At 36.9% G+C, this 19264-nt stretch overlaps 1 protein-coding gene across 2 annotated transcripts in view; it reads left to right on the top strand.

The window, feature by feature from the left end:
* Nucleotides 1-19264, top strand: part of USH2A (usherin) — a 745506-nt gene that overhangs the window by 529983 nt on the left and 196259 nt on the right. For both annotated transcript variants that reach the window (XM_058701414.1, XM_058701413.1), the window contains 2 exons: nucleotides 4089-4201; nucleotides 17587-17785. In XM_058701414.1, coding sequence (XP_058557397.1) covers nucleotides 4089-4201; nucleotides 17587-17785 — 312 coding nt within the window. The remainder of the gene's footprint in view (nucleotides 1-4088; nucleotides 4202-17586; nucleotides 17786-19264) is intronic.

The raw sequence follows: 19264 nt of genomic DNA, 5'->3' as shown, positions 1-19264 counted from the left end.
ATCAGAATCAACCTATGAATGTGGAGACATTCTTCTATTCCTATTTCTGCTATTTACTAATTTAATAACTTCAGGGAAACCACATAACCTGTTTGGTGTCAGTTATCTTTTTTATAAGGGCAGCGGACTTGGTGACTTAAAACATTCTATCGACCTCTAGCATTCTGTGACTCTGAATGTGGCAAGAAAACATAAATGAATATATGGCAGACAAAATATGTTAAAGGGTTTGACCTGAAGATGAAAGAAATTTATCTGTTGTCATCTACCAAATGTTTGTCGACCCTTGACTATGTGAGAACAGTTATCCTTAAACTTTTTTGCCCTTGAACCTCTTTGATAATCTAATGATGTCAGTGCACCCTGACCTAGAAAAACACCTATGTGCCTATATGACAAAAGTTAGTGTGCAGTTTCATATTGCATTGACCATCTGAGGCCCAACTCATAGACCTCTTTGAGATCTGCTGATCTTTAAGATAGAAAAAATAGAGAGACAACTAAGGAATCTTCAACAAAGAACTTTCCCCCAAGGAATTGGAACTCATTACACTGCTGGGATATAAAAGATAACAAGGCCAAATGTGGAAATTAATGATAAAAACAGAAAAAGTTTATAGAGAAGGGCTGTAATGTAGTAAATTTTTAATTAATCTATGCTACTTCCAACATTTGTAAGAGCTTTGTAAATAATTTTCAAAAGATATTAAGCATGGAAATTTTCTTTGACCACAGAAACATTCACTGGCTTTGTCTAGTAAGTGCTACCTCTTTCATTTCCCATCCCCTTCTTTCCCTCACCTTGGAAGGGGAAACATACACAGTCATCTGGCTAGAGCCAATGCTTTACCACTCCCCGCCCCCCTACCCCCTGCTGCTAGGCCTAGGTTCCTAAGAAAACAAAATAAAAATAAAAGAAGAAAGGTATGCTGATTAGTTTTCATTACATTCCATGATTTCCATGAACTCACCTGAGTCATCTTAGAATGGAACACACACGGACTGATGTTTATGTTCACGGTTCTTAGAGTGAGTCTCTATGTGCATGTACATCATAGAAAATTAGAAAATAAAAACCACATTCAAAATAATTACACATATAGCTTTGTGAACAAGGTTGGCTTAGGAAGGTGACAGAGTATTTGCTGTATTATTCTTTTGGGGGGCGCTGATGGAGAAAGCTGGCTTAGTCCTCAAAAGGCAACTTATTTATTTGGTTTATCAGGACTCAGAATACAACCTAAGGTGAGATCAATAGGGGCTATGCATGCATGCACGTCCTGATCCAGCTTTCTGACTATGTAACGGTTGATGTGTACGTGTTTCAGTCATGTTGTCCTATAAAAGGCTTCACTCATCCCTACTGGTTTGAGTCACTAGTGGCCTGAAAAGAATGCATTTTGATCAGATTTGGGACATCTAACAAAATAAGGAGACAAAATACCAAATTAGAATCTAATATTTTAGTTGTGTTATTAGTGACTAAGATGTTCTTATTCTTGATAAACTATATTTTTGTGAAGCTCTCCACAGTCCAGGGATATTCCACTTGAAATAGTTGTTGCATCACTGGAAATTTGAATAACAGATTACAATGATTTTTGTTCATGATGTCAAAGATGATTTGGGATTTGACTCCATTTAAAATATGCATCCAGGGGTACCTGGGTGGCTTGGCGGGTTAAACGTCTGATTTCAGCTCGGGTCATGATCTCGTAGTTCCTGGGTTCAAGCCCTGAGATGGGCTCTGTGCTGGGAGTGCAGAGCCTGCTTGGGATTCTCTCTTTCCTTCTCTCTCTGCCCTTCCCCCACTCACATACATGTGCATGCTCTCTCTCTCAAAATAAATGAATAAATTTTGAAAATAAATAAGTAAATAAATAAATAAATATACATGTATATACCAGTGTATGTGTATATATATGCATATATCTATAAATATATACGTATAAAAATATTTATATGTATATGTATATATACGTATATGTATATATACAATATGTTGCACCTAATTGATATGCCTACTACTTTAGGATTAAGGTTCTCTGTGTCAACCCCCTCTGTCAAACATGTATTGATTATAAAGCAGACATATAGATCCAAATATCTACTTTTTTGAATGAGTTATTTTATATATCCCTTCTATATAATTTATATATATATAAAATATATATAAATACATTAAAAATGTCAATTTTGATTCAATTTTGTTTTTATGTGAATCAGTCAACCTTTATATTTGTGGTTCATTCACATTATGCAATATAGCTATAGCAGCAGAAATATCCCAAGATGAAACTTGGTCTGTTACCTTAGTAAGTTGAGAAAAATATTGACACATTTCTCCAAAGTCAAAATAAGAGTTTTCTGGAGAATCATTTGAATAGAGCTAGTAGCTTAGTTTTGTTTTGTTATAACTTTTTTTTTTAATTTGAGAGAGAGAGAGAGAGAGAGAGAGAGAGAGAGAGAATCTTAATCAGTCTCCAAACTTAGTGTGGAGCCTGGCATGGAGCTCAATCTCGTGACCCTGGGATCATGACCTGAGCCAAAATCAAGAGTCAGACTGAGGTGACTGAGCCACCCCAAGTGCCCCAGAATATAGCTAAGTAGTTTGGAACTTAAAGCTATGCTTAATATTTAGATGATAAGACTATAATACAGTAAAGCCTGGATTAGATATCTCATATCTAATCAGCTTGATCATATTCCCTGATTTCTCTCACCCCCAATTTGCAAGCTGATGAAAATGGAGTCATGAAGACTCCATAAAATTACTTGTGCCAGTTCCCATTAATATTGAACACACATTACTTACATAATGAACTGGAGTTGAGTTTTAGTTATAATTATGCACCATATAGTCAAATATTGCCTAATATGTATGAAGTTTTATTGTCATTAATTCTATTGCAGCAAGTATATTTTAAGTTCATTTCCCTTTAAATTATTTGGGGTTTCATTGGACATACTCAGAGTGGAGGGCCTTGACAGTGTCCACATCTCTACTAAATATTAGTAGATAGGAAAAATACTATATGGAATACATAAAATACTATATGGCATACATAAAGAACACAACTCAAACAGCATCATAAAAATGTGCTTCAACTCCCATTTAGGTGTAAAGTGCCCCATGAATAAAATGACGTAACTACTAAATACAGTAAGAGACACATTTGTCTTTTCTCAATTGCCAGTGGAAATCCAAAGAACTGCTTCACTTAAAAGCTCAGTATTAGTGTTTAAGATGCATCGGTATCCAGCTTCCCCCTTCATTTTTTATGTATTAGCTGCTGAAAATAAGTGAGCATTGGAAAAAGTATAGTTTCTCTTGGCTTATCCTTTCATTGGAAACAGAATGATGTCACTTTGTGAGTGTTTCACTAGCAATCTTTTGTACATTCATTTGTCTCTCCTCCCACTTGCTGAATGTGTTTCTTTTGCATTACTAATGCTTGATGAACTCGATTTCTAATCTTTAGTTACTCCACCCTCCTCAGTTTTTAGTCAGATTAGGTGGCAGAATTAAAGGGATAAATGATGATTTTCTGCTGTGATTAAGGCAAAAATACAACTGCAGCTGGAACAGATGAGTATAAAGTAGCTCAGCCACATCGAAAGGCTTCCCTAGACCTCGTTTTCCTTCCGTTGCACATTAACATTTGGGCTATTTGTTCTAAAACGTCAAGACTTCTGCAAGAACTCATCATTACACTACCTGGTTGTAGATCTAGAGAGCAGTATGCAGTGATAACCTACTAAGCTTATATACTGTCACCTAAACATCTTCCATTCCTTACTGTGCCCCAAAGGGATGAATATGTCTGTCTCTTTCTGAAAGGTTGGAACCAGAGACTAAACATCACCATTTTCATCACCAAATCAACTGTCCTGAGTTCATTTCTATATCATATTCTGAGTTTGAACCAATGCAGTCAAACAACATCAAAAATTAATATTTATAGAACTCTAAGAAGTTATAGAGAACGAATAGGAGAGTCCTATGAAATGAAGGTGGGTGGATTCAAGCCACTGGCAGTGTATATTTTGAAAATAGTTGGATTTATTCTTTTCTAAACTGTTTGTAGGTTGAAGTCTGCACCAAATATGCCTGTGTGAAAAGCAATGGCACCCAAATCACCACTGTGGAGGATACTCCAAGTGATATACCAACACCCACAATTCACGGCATCACTTCAAGGTAAAAATTTTTGCCAGTTAATGTAAAGAGCTGATCAGAGGCACCTGCGTGGCTCAGTCACAAGCCTCTGACTCACCGCTTGTGAGTTCAAGCCCCTCATTGGGCTCTCTGCTGTCAGCGCAGAGCCCCTTTCAGATCTTCTGTTCCCTTTCTCTCTGCCCCTCCCCAGCTTGTGCATAAGCTTATGCATTCTCTGTCTCTCAAAAATAAATAAACTTAAAAAAATAAATAAAAAGCTGATCATAAGCAATGAACGTTAAAATCAAAGATTTCATCCCAACCATGACAATTTCATTTTAGAAAGTTGCTATAAAAACCTGTGTAAATCAAAATTTTTGTATTATTAGCTATTGATTTTCACTGGTCACATCACCTAATACTTAAGCTTTAATGTCCCCGATTTCCCAGTTTCGCTTCCCTTTATTTAGTAACCTGTGAACAAATGCTTAAATGCATGAAAGGGTTTCTGTATTTAAATGTGTCATTAAGTGAATCCTTTTGTAAGGCAAAGAATACAATTTTCATTAGATTAATTACCTTCTAAGTTACTCTCTTTGAAAAAAATTAGATTTACATGTATCAGATTGCCTTAAACCTAGAAAAATCTGTAAAATAAACAGGGGAGATAATCTCTGGATAACCATTACCGCTGTTATCAGATTCTTGGTACAATCTCATTATTTTTCTGTGCTCATGTATTGCTGAGAAGTGGCCATAGATTGAAAGTGAGTCTCTTTTCAGTTCAAGTTAACAATAATAATGATAAAAAGATTTAATGTCAAGTATCCCAAGCCAAAATTGACATGAAAGTAGTTCATCCCTCTACATCAGTCTGAGGCTAGAGAAAGAAATCTGAGTACTCCCACATCATACTGGGATGATGTTCCAGCTAAATGAATCACCCTTCACTTGTACACATACACACACACACACACACACACCCCACATACACACTGACCAAAATAATTGATTTGTTATAAAAGATTTCAATTCTGAAGGATCCTTTTGCAACATATTAACATTTCTATGTTTCTTTAAAATCAGTTTAAAAATATCTGTACTGATTTAGGGAACTAAAGATAAAAATAATTAGAAAAAAAAACAAGTAATTGGATGCTTAGCTGTTCAGGGCAAAAATCATGCCTTGTCTCCTTGAGTCCATCTTTTTTCTAACACATGACAGATATTTATCTAATTTCACATGTGCTAATTAATTGATAATCTTGTCAGCAAATTTTCCCTATCCACAGAATTGCCTACTATGCAAAGGGAAAATAGTCAAATGAAAAAACTACCAGCGAATACATTTGTGGTTATAATAATAGAAGAAAAATTAATTTAAAAAGTATAAGGCATGGTTTTAAATTTTCAAAGTTTCAGTCTACTGTAGAGACACTGCCCTAAACAAATGTTTATAGAATAATGTAAAAAACTCTACAACATAAGTTTATAATATGCAGAAAAAACATAAAGAGAAAAACACTGAACTCTACCCAGGATTATCAGTGAAGGCATCATGGATGATGCAATAATTGAGTTCTGTCTTCAAGAACTCAAGGAAGAATTATATTTAGGTGGGTGGATGTTGTCAGATTTCTCGTTTGTTCTCATCCTCATGCCCTAAGCCCAGATGAATGGCATAAAGGAGTATGTCTTAAATTATATATTTATATGTAGCTAAAAATCTGTAGGTTTTATTAGACATTGAACAAATGTCTATATGTGTCTGTACTTCTAGGATATTTTTTTTTATTTTAAAAAGATTCTTACAGATAATAGCAGAGTAATAGTTGTGGTTAAAGATTATTTACATTCAAATGTATAAGTTGATGGCAAAAATATTAATGAAGGCATCATACAACAAGAGGAAGAAAAATGACAGAGCAGACAACAGAAGAGAGATTTCAACACAATTTTGGAAGCAATGTTTGGCAGGGAGAAAATAATGAGTTAGTGCAGTGGAAAACATTTACAACCAAAGTTTGGTTGGCAGAAGGAGATAATGACACAAAACAAATTAATTTACCCTGCAGAGAACCTCGGTGTCTGAGCACTTACAAGTTTTAAGGTTAGTGAAGAAGAGGAAGATGTAAAGTTCAAAGCTGGAATCATGAGATTAGCTAAAAATCTGAAAAAAAATATGGTTGGAACCTGTAATTAGGGTTCTCCAGAGAAACAGAACCAAAATCTGAAAACCCAGGAAAGCTAGTGGTGTAGACTCTCAAAGTCTCTCTGATTTGAAAGTCAGAGGAGCCAATGGTATAAGTTCCAGTTCAAGTCTGAGAGGAGAAAAAGACTGATGTCTTAGCTCAAGTAAGCAGGCAAAGAAAGGGAGGGAATTCTCCCTTCTCCCACCTTTTTGTTGTATTCAGACCCTCAACTGATTGGGCGTTGCTCACCTACACGGGGTAGGTAATCTGCTTCACCAAGTCCACCATTTCAAATGCTAATCTCCTTAGGAACAGCCTCACAGATATACGCTGAAATAATGGTTAGCCAAATATCTGGGCACTTTGTGGCCCAGTCAAGTTGATGCATAAAATTAACCATCCAAAAATTCACGGTGACCTACCTCCATAGTATGTATCCTGGTGTCTACTTCTCTTGCTCCATCTAGCATGTTCTACTACCATGAGATCAGAAGTGTATTCTCTGGACAAACTGAACAGAGGCATCTAGGAATTAAGGCTAACCAGGCACAGTGGAAGGCTGGGAGGAGGGGCAAAGCTAAAAATCATAATAAAGTGGAAGACTACAATCAAAATGATGAAACCTTCGTTGTTTTCCCCAGGTCTGTTCTCAAAAGCAAATATTGTGAGAAGAATGTTGAAATTTCCAGATATAATTATGGGCATATCTATTTCTTTTTTAGAACTCTCTGTTTTGCCCCATGTATTTCGATGCTTTATGATGAGATTCATATACATTTAGGATTGCTATGTCTTGGTAAATTGATTCTTTCATCATTACATAATATCCCTTTTTTCTGGTAATTTTCTTGTTATAAAGTATACTTTGTCTGATACTAATATAGCCACTTCAGCTTTCTTTTGATTAGTGTAATTGTGAGTGATTTGGGATTGTTTCCTGGACATTTTGAATAGTAGGTTGTGATCATTTGAGTCCCGTTAAAAATTTGAAGAAGGATGAAGTTTTCATTTCCTTCAGCAGGTAATCATCTGGTTACCTTCAGACTGCAAATATTGTCTTGGCTTTATGTGCTCAGGGGCTCCAATGTCGGTTCATTTTTCAAAAGCTTTGCTATGCCGCTTCATGTCTGCCCCATGTATGCACCTTTCTGTGGCTAATCTGCTATTTGTTTGGAAGGCTATGTAATGGTTCATATCTCAGAGTCTTTGCTGTGACGCTCAGATTGCCTTTGCATGGAAAGCAACCGTGCATGTGCGGTTTAGACTTGAGTAGGGACTTGCGTTGAAGATGACCTAGCTCTCTCTTGTCTGAGATTCCTCCCACATTTTCCAGATCCCTGGTGCTTCCTTTGTGGGATATTTGGCTAGGAAGATATGGTTTCTCTTGAAATTTTAGCCTCCCAAGTTACCTGACATTTTACATAAATGAGGCTGTTTGGCGAGAGCAACAAGATAAGAGAAAGTGGAAGGAAAACAGGGACACCTCCCACACACATGTTTTAGATCACAGGAGCCCCTTTCCCTGGTTCCTCTGGTCAGACAGATGGATTTTTCTTAGGATTTTGGATTCCCATTTGACCAGAACTGCTATAGTGCAGCTCCTTGACCAGAATAATCCTCAGAGCAAGTCTGAGCAAAAAAAGAAAAAACAGAACAGGAATTTCCCCTCACACCCTCTGGCTTGTAAGGCCTTTTCGTACTCTGGCCGAAAAGATGGGGTTCCTCACATAGGTTTTTCTTGTCCAGTGCACAATTCTACACCAGGGCTGCTCTTGGATTAAAGATGGGAGATCAAAGAGGGGAAACAATGAGAAATTCATCCTTTAATTTTTTTTTCCTCTCGTCCTTATCTGCCTCTATTGTTAACTTTTCAGAATCCTCAGGTGGTTGCTTCTTGTAATTTCTGCACACTTTTTAGTGATAATCAGTCAGAGAGAGGCTATAATAGGTTTACTCCATACTGGCCGGCCACAGAAAGTCCCTCTCTACCATGTTTTTTGTTTGTTTGTTTGCTTTTAATTCCAATCCCTTTACCAACTTTCTTTCTTTCCTTCCTTCCTTCCTTCCTTCCTTCCTTCCTTCCTTCCTTCCTTCCTTCCTTCCTTCCTGTTTTTTTGGTAAAAAATCTAAAAAGGTCTTGATAGAAATCATTCACCACCAGATATTGGCAAGGGAAATCTTCCCTTTCTAAAAATGATTCATCATAGAAGAGCAACATTTTCCAGAGGCAGGACTCAAATGAGCAGCTGTGGGCTGCCAAATCATTAATCAAAATTATACCAACACACCAAAGTAGTTAGCCTCTTATGTGCATGTTATTGTTTGTGTATTTTATTATATGTCTGGCAATGTATACTTGTTAGTTATATTTTTATTTTGATTCAAAAAAATCTCTTTTATATTAGCAATGAGCAAAATCAAATGTGAAATTATTACAGAAAATGTCAGTAGACTGAATTAACTTCTTTTTTTTTTTTTTTTTTTTTTTCAATGTTTTTTATTTATTTTTGGGACAGAGAGAGACAGAGCATGAACGGGGGAGGGGCAGAGAGAGAGGGAGACACAGAAACGGAAACAGGCTCCAGGCTCTGAGCCATCAGCCCAGAGCCTGACGCGGGGCTCGAACTCACGGACCGCGAGATCGTGACCTGGCTGAAGTCGGACGCTTAACCGACTGCGCCACCCAGGCGCCCCTGAATTAACTTCTATAGCATTTAAAATAATTTGGTTTCTAATAAGACATTTGTTTCTTAGATTGTTTAGTTTTGGTAAAGTGCAATAGTCTGTAACATTTACCTGTCATGTATTTTAATAACATATACAGATAGTATATCAGACTGTCTGATTATATGCATGGGATGCTTCAACTCGTTTTTGTTTTGGCCTTAACTTATGACTCATGACATCTACAGTACAACCACTCATACATGTTTTTCCCATTACATGTAACCCAAAGACACAATAGCGCCCAAATGTGGAAAGAGCACATGAGCCCCTGTAGTTCTATAAGCTGCCTCTCCAGAAACAAGCTCTGTTTCTACATCACATTTTCCATACTTGTCATATTATCATCAGCTGCTTCTATATCCCAAAAGAATACTAACTAGTGATCGATAGCCCGGACATGTCTGGCCATGGCCTACATGTGCCCTGGGTAGTTCATTTATTTGCCTTGGTGGATTTGCTAGAGTGGAATTTAATCAATAGTTAATTCATTAATTCTGGTCCTTGAGAATGTAGAGACTACGGTGGATGTAGATAGCTGGCTGGCTCTGGCTTTGACTGAAATATGACAAACACAGTAGCTGACAGCTTCACTTGTATTGGGTTGCCTTTTTTAGCTATAAATAGATAAGCAAAAAAAAAAAAGAAGAACGTCAACAAGAAAGAGATTTTATTAGTTACTGCTAGTATTCCAAAATGCATCATTTCCAGGGGAAAGGGTCAAAGGAAGGCAGAGTGAGAACACAGATCCTGTCTTTCATTGTCTTTAATTGGCACCATGGCAGTTTTTTCTGTTCCAAATCAATTCAGGGCTGTATTATTGACGAGGAGTCTGTGGTATAACGTCTTTGTAGCATTCGCAAATAATTGTTGGAAAATTTGCCTGAAGCTACTGAATGATATGAATGATATTTTTACATACCAACTTTTCAGAAACCTTTATGAAATCAGCACAGGCTGCGTGTCTTTAAATGAAGGTTACACCACTATCATCATTTATAAATCCCCTTATATTTTCAAATTACTTAGGTTGGGGTTGAATATGGCAAAAGAGGTTTTAGGTTGTGGAATAAGAATTTTCCTCTTTTTACCTCACTAAATTTGGGGTGAAACTTTGAGGCCTCTATTTTTTTTTATAGTATGACTTTTTTTGTATTATCAGAGAATCTCTTCTATCCTTAATTTTCCCTCTCTGATATTTTTCAGTGACTGATAGCTTGAGCACTGAAATAATAATTTTATATTTTGTGTGAAAAAAAATTAGATCATGATTTATTTTATTATTTTCTTAATAGAGAGGATGTTGGGCTGTAGATATAATATGTCACATCAAGTCTTCTTCACCCATATTCTAAACTCCCTCCCTCACCAATATGGACAACGGGAGACACATTTTAATTTGGACTGGAATTTCTGTCAGAGTCTTTTTTTTTTTTTTTAAAGTAGGCCCTATCCCCAACATGGGGCTCAAACTTATGATGCCAACATCAAGAGTTGCATGTTCTACCGGACTGAGCCAGCCAGGTGCCCCTCTGTTAAGAGTCTTTAAAGGATACAGGAAGACCTCTTGAAAGAGATTGTTTGAAGTATATTTACTACTGTTGTACAGATCCGATCAAGTCTTATAATTCAGGAAGTATCATTTTTAATGGCTAGTGAGTTTTCATTATCAGACACATTGTTTCAGTAAAAGACCTTACAGAAGGGGCTCCTGGGTGACTCAGTGGGTTCAGTGTTTGACGTCGGCTCAGGTCGTGATCTCATGGTTTGTGGGTTCAAGCCTGGCATGGAAATCTATGCTGACAGCCTGGAGCCTGCTTCCGATTCTGTATCTCCCTCTCTCTCTCTGCCCTTTCCCCACTAACCGTCTGTCTCTCTATCTCAAAAATAACTAAACATTTAAAAAATTCAATTATTAAAAAAAGACTTTACAGAATATCGAGTTTATTCATTTTTTAAGTTAATTTATTTATTTTGAAAGAGAGAGAGAAAAAAAAGAGACAGAGAGAGAGAGAGCACACTTGTGTGGGTCGCGGCCGGGGGTCAGAGAGAGGAAGAGAGAGAATCCCAAGCAGGCTCCACATTGTCAGCCCAGAGCCCAACTCGGGGCGTGATCTCATGAAACTTGAGATTGTGACCTGAGCTGAAATCAAGAGTCAGCTGCTTAACTAACTGAGCCACCCAGGTTCTCCTCAAGTCTCTTAAGACTCTGCTATCAATACCTCCATTTTCTCACCTCCCTCTCTTCCCAAACTCCTTTAAGTTCTCTACCTCTTGTAGCTCCGGTAGAAGCCAGTCACTGAGGCCAACTGTGCCTCTCAGCAAAATCCCCCTCTTCCTAATTCACTTTGGCCTTTAACTACCACATTGTACCCTGCTCTCTGAACACCCATTTCCTTCTTTTACTGGGTCCATTCCAAATCCATGTATTAATTGTGAGACTGAGCAGAAAGACTCTCCCTCCTCATCAGGTAGTTCAAACATCACACTTTTAGTCATTCTGATGTCTCAAAAATTGCTGACCCTGTTTTTCCCCCAAACTCTAGTCTCATCTATGCAGTTGCCTATTGATTTTCTGTAGTAGTATCTGCTACCTCAAGCCTCAGCGGTACATTCTCCTCTAACTCATCATCTTTTCCAGCATTCATTTTCACAGATGCACCACCACCTGCATATTATCACTGACATCTATCTTTGAATTTTTTTAATCCCCTGAGTTTGCTCAATCTTCCTATATGTGTCTCTCTTCTTCATTTCCACCACCACCACCACCCTGGTTCATGTTTTCATCATTTAAGTTTATGTAACCTGTTTCTGCAGGGGTCTTAATTCAATGAGATACAAAGAAGAAAAGGCTTTGCATTTTGCCCACTGCTTGCTGCCTTATACATAATCCTTTGGCTGTCCTCTCTTCGACTCTTGAAAGCCTCTCAGAAACATCTTATGGCTTTTGAATTATTTTTAGTTATGAGTCTCACTTTGGTAATTGAGATTCATGATCAACTATTAAAAAGTCTTTTCTGTCTCTAGCAAATTATTAAGCCCAAGTCTGGTTCAAAGATTCTACCATTTCACAGACTCAGGCCTGATCATAGCTTGTCTGTTCCCTTCTCCTTGCTCTTTCCCTCCTATCCCCCTTGATCCAGTGTGTCTCCTCTCAATGTTATTGTTTCACTGCCATCACTGGGCAACCCTCAAAGCCCTCTGCATATCAGGTGGCACTTTTCCTGGAGAGTTGTATTTCCCTTGAGAGGCCCCAAGAGGATCTCCACATAGTCAATTTCCCTGACACGAGTGCTGCCCTCTATAGCTGATCTCTTGTGGTCCCAACAGAGTAGGGCATCCCAAGGACTCCCAAGGACTCTTCTTGCTGGAGTCTCCTCTTCCTAGAAGGCTGCCATCATGAACAGTATACCCTCAAGCTGGCTCAAGCCTAGTCATCTCGCAAGGCATCTCCTGGTTCCGGCGAAGCTCACTGATCCGTGCCATGAGGCACTCTTTATTCTACCTTTTTGTTGCAGCTACTTTGGACAATACCTAGCCATCAGGATTCTCTCATGGAGAGTCAAGCACCTTTTCTCTGCTTGTATAGACTGTCAAGATCAATGTCAAGCTCTCCCCAAACTCCTTACTATCCTCCAAGGACAGCAGCAGACTGAGTTTCGACATTTCTATAACTCAGTGAGTACCAAACATGAGAAACAAGTGCTTCCAATTTCTCTGCCTCCAGTTTCTCTAAGTGACATATTTAGAATGCCTTCCTCAGTCCTACCCTAGGTATGTTAGCAGGGGTTAGGGCGTGTGTTTGATGCCACTCTTCACTATGTAAATAACTCCTCTTTCACTCTGTGCCTCAGAACTTCCGATGGCTTTCCAACACACTCAAAAATAAATCCAGTTGTTTCTGTGTTGTAGAAAATCCTACATCATCAGCAAACACCCATGCCACCCTCCTTATACCCATAGGACCTCATTTTCCCACATTCTATCTTGTGTGCAGTCCAATCCAGCCCTATTAGATTCACTGGCCCTTCAGCATGCCAAGCACATGGTTGCCTCACAGCTTTTCCCTCCACCTAGAAACCCCTCCAGGCTTGATTCACCTCTTCTGTTGAATTTCTGCATAGAAGAACCAGTCCTTCCTAGACCACCAACCTGACGTATGATACACTTATGTGTTTCTTTACTGTCCCTCTTCTCCCAGAAAAAATGTAAGTTTTATGAAAAAAGGGGGCTTTAGCTGTCTTGTTCGCTGATAAGTAAAGAACAGGGCTGGCATACAGGAGGTACTTAAGAAATATTCACTAAATTTCCTACTTTCTAAAACTCTCCTAGATTTCTGTTTATTTTTGGTTGTTTTGGGTGGCAGGTCAATGTTAAAGAGTTTTATCCTTGGGATTCAACAGAATCTTGCTGTTCCCTTTGGAAGTGAAATACTTACCATGTTTAAAAGGAGGAACTCATTACCTGTCATCCTCAGTTTGGGGCTGTAGTTCAAATCCCCATACAAGAGCGGAACCCCATTCAACAATCTTTTGCACTTGAACTACTAATGTAGCTCACAGACCTTTCTCTCTAGCCCTGGTCTCTTCCACTCTAGCATGTCAGGGTGTTAGTTCTAATAAGGCTTTGTAGTCTAGGAGTGACAACAGTGCACAATCATACTATTTCACTGTCAAACTCAGCACGGTGTTTGAGGGAGTCCATCAACTTTTTTCTTTTATTCAAATTTACCCTCCTCTTTTGCTGGACGTAGCTTATTCATTCATCAAGTTGGTCACATTACTCTTCCATACACACTGAGGCTGATTCCCACCCTTTACATTTGCTTATGTTGATTTTCCTGCACAGAATCTTCCTTTCCTCATTTACCAATTCAAGTCCAAATCTATCTGTTCCATGATACCCTCATTGTTTAGTCTAGAACAGAGGACTTTTGCTTATGTGTTTTTATAATATCTGTAGCCTAAACACATTTAAATACTTGACTTAAATTGCCATATAGCATTTACATGCTTTGTGTTTGCATGTTTTGTATTCCCTATTATTCAAGGACACAGGTTTTGTCTTTTGATTTTTCACTTATTACAAGTTATGCTAAACATTCTAATAGATAAATATTCAATGACTTGATTTGAGAGCTGAGAGTTAATATTTTCATCATGCAACATTTATTTAGTCCTCTATTAAAAGTTACTTGATCATTTATGATAGCCATAATCTGGAATACAATTGAAGAACTTGAGTGTTACATAAATAATTGACCAAAATGACCAAGTTGAGTAGGAAAAAAAAGGGTCTACATAAACATGATCAAGGAATCCAGAACTGTTTAATTTATAGCAATTTAAATTGATATCTTAAGGTATATGAAGATTTTTTTCCTTTGGCTTAAACAAGAACATTTTGACCAAATGGTAATAATAGAATAAAATGTTGAAGAATACCAGTGGGAACCCTAATTCTTCATAAAATTTTGTCTGACCTGTAACATTTTAATATTCACCTGTATCAAGGTAGGTGATAAAGAAATGATTTTCCCATACTCCTTTCTATCCTCAATATTAGTTTATACTTCTTGAAGTAAGGACTGAAAATGATGATCATTGTGGTGGTGACTACAGTGGTAGATAATAGTAACAGAGATAGAATAGTAAATCTACTAACAGGGTGACATAATTAAAGGAAATAACTCCAACTGAAATATCTGAATAATCAATGAATCCATGTATCAAAATGTGTGTAGATATAGTAGATTTCATCAGAAACTTTATTAAGGTAGCTTAAATCATAGTCCTTATGTTCTGGGAGTTAAATAAAATCTAATCATGACTTTATGAACAAATCTGCAAAATATTTCATTCAAGGATTCACTGTTGGTTTACTTTTCTGTGTGAGCATGCAACCTTTACTAATCTATACCAAAAAGCTTCAGCTTGTTTCCCCAATATTTAACATTCATTCCTATGGTATAAGAACGTTTCTTCTATTTTTGCTCTTAAACATCAAAGGAATGAGACCACCAATTCCGTTTATAATGGTGCATGTTTCTCAGAGATGTCTTTCATTTGAAATCAGCAACCAAAAGGTTTTTCAGTGTCACTCTCCTTGGTTCTGATGAGAGATGTATAGGTGTTAAACTCGCTACTCTTCTTTGATCATTTACCTTCGTGCCTCAGACTCAGATCCTCAAGAGCAAAACTGTTCATGTTATCGCTAAAAATATAAGCAGTCTCACTTCACAGTCTTGCTCTGCTAGAAAGAAAAGTTACAATGGTGTGGTATTCTGCATGGTGTTTTCTAGACTTTCCTAGTTCATCAGCTTTTGTGGAAAAGTCAGACCTTTGAATGTCACTTAAATGTAGTCTTTCCTGTAGTTGATTATGCAGTGAATACAAAAGAGGTATCTGGAAAATGTGGAATTAATTTTAAGAGTTGGACAAAGACCTTAGAATAATAATGGTGACTACAGAAGTCACCTATGAAACTGCTCTCTTGTAGGTGACATTAATTTCCTATCTACAGAGTCTTATTAGTGAATGTGTTATGTTTGTACCCCTAAGAAAATGAAATAATAATTTTCTTTTTTTTAGCAGTCTATTAAAATGTCAAGGTTTATCTTGACTGCTGCTTTTTAATGTAAATGTTTGGTCTTAATTGAATTCCTAATACATGATGTCACTTGGAATTCTGATAGGGTCCAGTAATTTTGCCTGTAAAGATATATTTCCTCTTAAAATGAAAGGTATAACAAAAATACCATTTAGCACAATGGCAGAAAAGTGGTCACATGAGTTATTGTGAGATTTTTATTGGGAGAGTTTAAAGTATAGGGACTAAGCTTATATGTGCTTGCTCTCCTTCGAAGTACCTACTGGAGTGTTCTGTATAAAAATGCCCTATAACTATTTGTCATTTGGTTAGTTGCTGTAGTTGGAAATTCTAGAATTATAAAAATAGAATTAATCTTGCATGTCAGAGTTCCACCCCTTTTTCTGAAAACAATGAGAATAAAAATAATTATTATTTTGCATTACCTAGTGTTTTGCAAATAGTAGGCTTCCCTTGCCATGCTAAATTGCAAGAATATGTCATATCCAAATCTCTGGGGCTTTATTAAAAACTTTAACTATTCTGCTTATAGAGCTTATTTAAAAAACACTAAAGATAGTACGGCTATGTCATTTAGGTTGTATCATTCTGGCAAGTAGTCCTAAGTGCAGAATTAAAGTTCTATAACATTAACCTGAGAGTAAATCATTTTATTCAGGGCTGATTCCTACTGGAAAGCTTGATGTTCTGATTTCATTCATTTCAACAAATGAAATATTAATAGATCATTGAAAGTGCAATAAAGTTTTAGTCAGATATTATGCCCTCATTGCATACCAACCCCTCCCTGAAAAGTATACCCATACTTAGAATGAAATTGTTGCTCAATTTTTAAGAATCACACATCTCCTAGAATATTATAATGTAAAGATATTTGTTGTGGAAACTTCCAATTCCTATGTTTCCTTACCACAAAACATGTCTGACTGTAACATTAGAAGAATTACTAGAGAAACAAGTCTGTTTATAGAAGTTAAAATTAAGGTATATCAAAGTACAGTGCATTGAGAGGAATTTTATCATTTATCATTTGATAAAATTTATAAGTTGTATTTATAAATAAATTTATCAATTATTTTTAATAATAGATAAGTTTATCTATTGATAACAAGACTTTATCGATATGGGCAGTTATTTTGGCTATGTGTAACAAAACTCCCAACAACAGAAGTTTAAGTAAATAGTTGTACAGATTGTACATTGTTGCTGGCATTGGTTCAGCTTACCCAAATAACATGGTGGCCTTTTTGTGATGATTTTGATCTTTCTCAAGTGGCTGCAAGATGATTACTGAAGTTCCAGACATCGTGTTTAGCGGAAAGGAAGAGAAAGGGGAAAAGTAGTGGCTGTGCCAAGAAAGCTGAAATTGCCTCGGAACCTTCCGAGGCTTCCGTTGTGGTTTTATAGTTGCATATCATTGGGCAACTATGTGACACATCGCTAGTCTGGGCTGGCAAAGGAGAAGGTGATTTCAAGTAGAGATTAGGTCTGCCACCTGTTCTAATTTCCACGCTACTTACCAAGTCTTATTACTTGTGGCTTAATTTTACTTATGAAACCAAAATTTTCTGTTGATTTTCCTGATTAGCCAAAACAATGGTACTTTCTTCTGGTCTCCAAAATTTAAAGTGGGAGATCACTGGACTCTTGCCGTTTGTCATCCTCCCAAAAGCTTACTTAGTTTTCATTGATTCTCCAAACATATTACCTGGTAGTAACATATATGAGCATATTATACATCAGTATATAACTTCTTTGGCTTCAGCTTTTTAATTAAGAACTTGTTGACAAAATGGACCTTTTGACCAATCTGGAAGATTAATTGAGAGTACATGAGGCCGATGGCAGCAATGTTAAATGTGGTCTTTTCAGAGTTATTGATTATTCTATCCATTGCAGATCCCTTCAAGTTGATTGGATGTCTCCAGGGAAGCCAAATGGCATCATTCTCGGATATGATCTCTTACGTAAAACATGGCATTCATGCCCTAAAACCCGGAAGTTAATGAAGGACCACAGTAGCGATCTCTGCAAGGCAGTGAAGTGTCAAAAACCGAAAGCTATCTGTGGACACAAGTGTTATTCTCCTGAAGCCAAGGTATATCTTTTCAAATGAGTCACTGAAATATGATTTTCTCACTAAACACTCCAGGTGAAATCACTTGCTTCTTAAACCATGGTTTGTCACGATCAATTTTTCCACTAGTCTATCAGGAAGACCCCGTGGAAAAGAAGGGATGCTTATAAAAACCCTGTCATCCTCATGAGCATCTTAGCCTTCTCGTTTTTCATCATCTTCACAGGAAATATTAGTTTATCGAAATGGTAAGGAACTCCCGACTTTGTATTCGATTGAATGACTTGAATTTTCTTTACAAGAAATCCATTCAGCTACAAGTGGGTGTTTGTTTACCTGACACTGATGAGTAACTGTGAACAGGACCTTCCATGGTTTGTCAGAAATATTTTAAAATTATGGCCATTTGCAGATTAATGTTCATATTAGTTGCAGTTTAGGAATCAGATCAATAATATAGCCAGACAGAGGAGTTTGTAAATGGGTTTTATTGACAAACGATGCAGAAAATCCTTAGTTTGAAGGTAGGATTTCATATAATGAAATAATGTTCCTATTTGTCAACAACAACATCACACATTTAATGACTAAAGCTGTTGCTAAATTCAAAAGATTCACTGCAGAAAGACACAGTAATTAAGAAAGTGAGTTGTTGAAGCAATATGGATCAAAATACAAATTACTACAGCTGACACTGGCCAAGCAGTAGTTATCATCTAAGAAATGTTATAAAACTAACAGTTACTAACTACACTTTTTTTTTTGACACTTAGGCTCCAGAATTGTCATTATGACTTGGTTTTACATTACTTTAGGCCATTAAATGTACACTATCTGATGAACATACATTCATAAAATAAAATAAAATTTAGTATTTCTGAAGGGAAAAATGCTGGAATAAATTTGCCTATTAAAAATGTTCTCTAGGAGAAAGAAAGAAATCTTTGATGCATTAAGCAAAGGCTTATTATTTTAAGGATTAAGGACACACACAGATATTGACAGTAAAAGAGTAAAGGAAGTCAATTAAAATCTCAAGAGAAAGCAATTGTTTGTAAATTTCTGCTTAGAGTTCACTATGAATATGTATTTCTTGAGTGAGAGGTTGGAGAGAGATAGAAAGGAGACTAAGAATTTTTTTGGCTAAATCACTTCAAATACCAGGAGGACTTAAATGCACATACAAACTTTACCATGTATTCAAACCCTGGTGAACATCAGACCCTGGAGGGCTTGTTAAAACACAGATAGCAGGTCCCAGCCCCGGAAGTTCTGATTCAGGAAATCTTGGGCGGGGCATGAAAATTTGCATTTCTAACATGTTCCCAGCTGATGCCTCTGGTAGCCATACTAAACAGCCAGGATCTGTTCCAGGAACCATATTTTGAGAATCACTAGATTACAGACTTGCTTTGGGAAACCATAAGATAAGCAAAAGTCTCTTCAAATATTAGGTACACATTTATCAGCTCAACTTAATAAAATTTCCATATAGGTTTC

The sequence above is a fragment of the Neofelis nebulosa genome, chromosome 15 (genome assembly GCF_028018385.1).
Source record: "Neofelis nebulosa isolate mNeoNeb1 chromosome 15, mNeoNeb1.pri, whole genome shotgun sequence".
Taxonomy (NCBI): domain Eukaryota; kingdom Metazoa; phylum Chordata; class Mammalia; order Carnivora; family Felidae; genus Neofelis; species Neofelis nebulosa.
The sequence above is the reverse complement of the archived record's forward strand: the minus strand, read 5'-3'. Positions and strand labels throughout refer to the sequence as shown.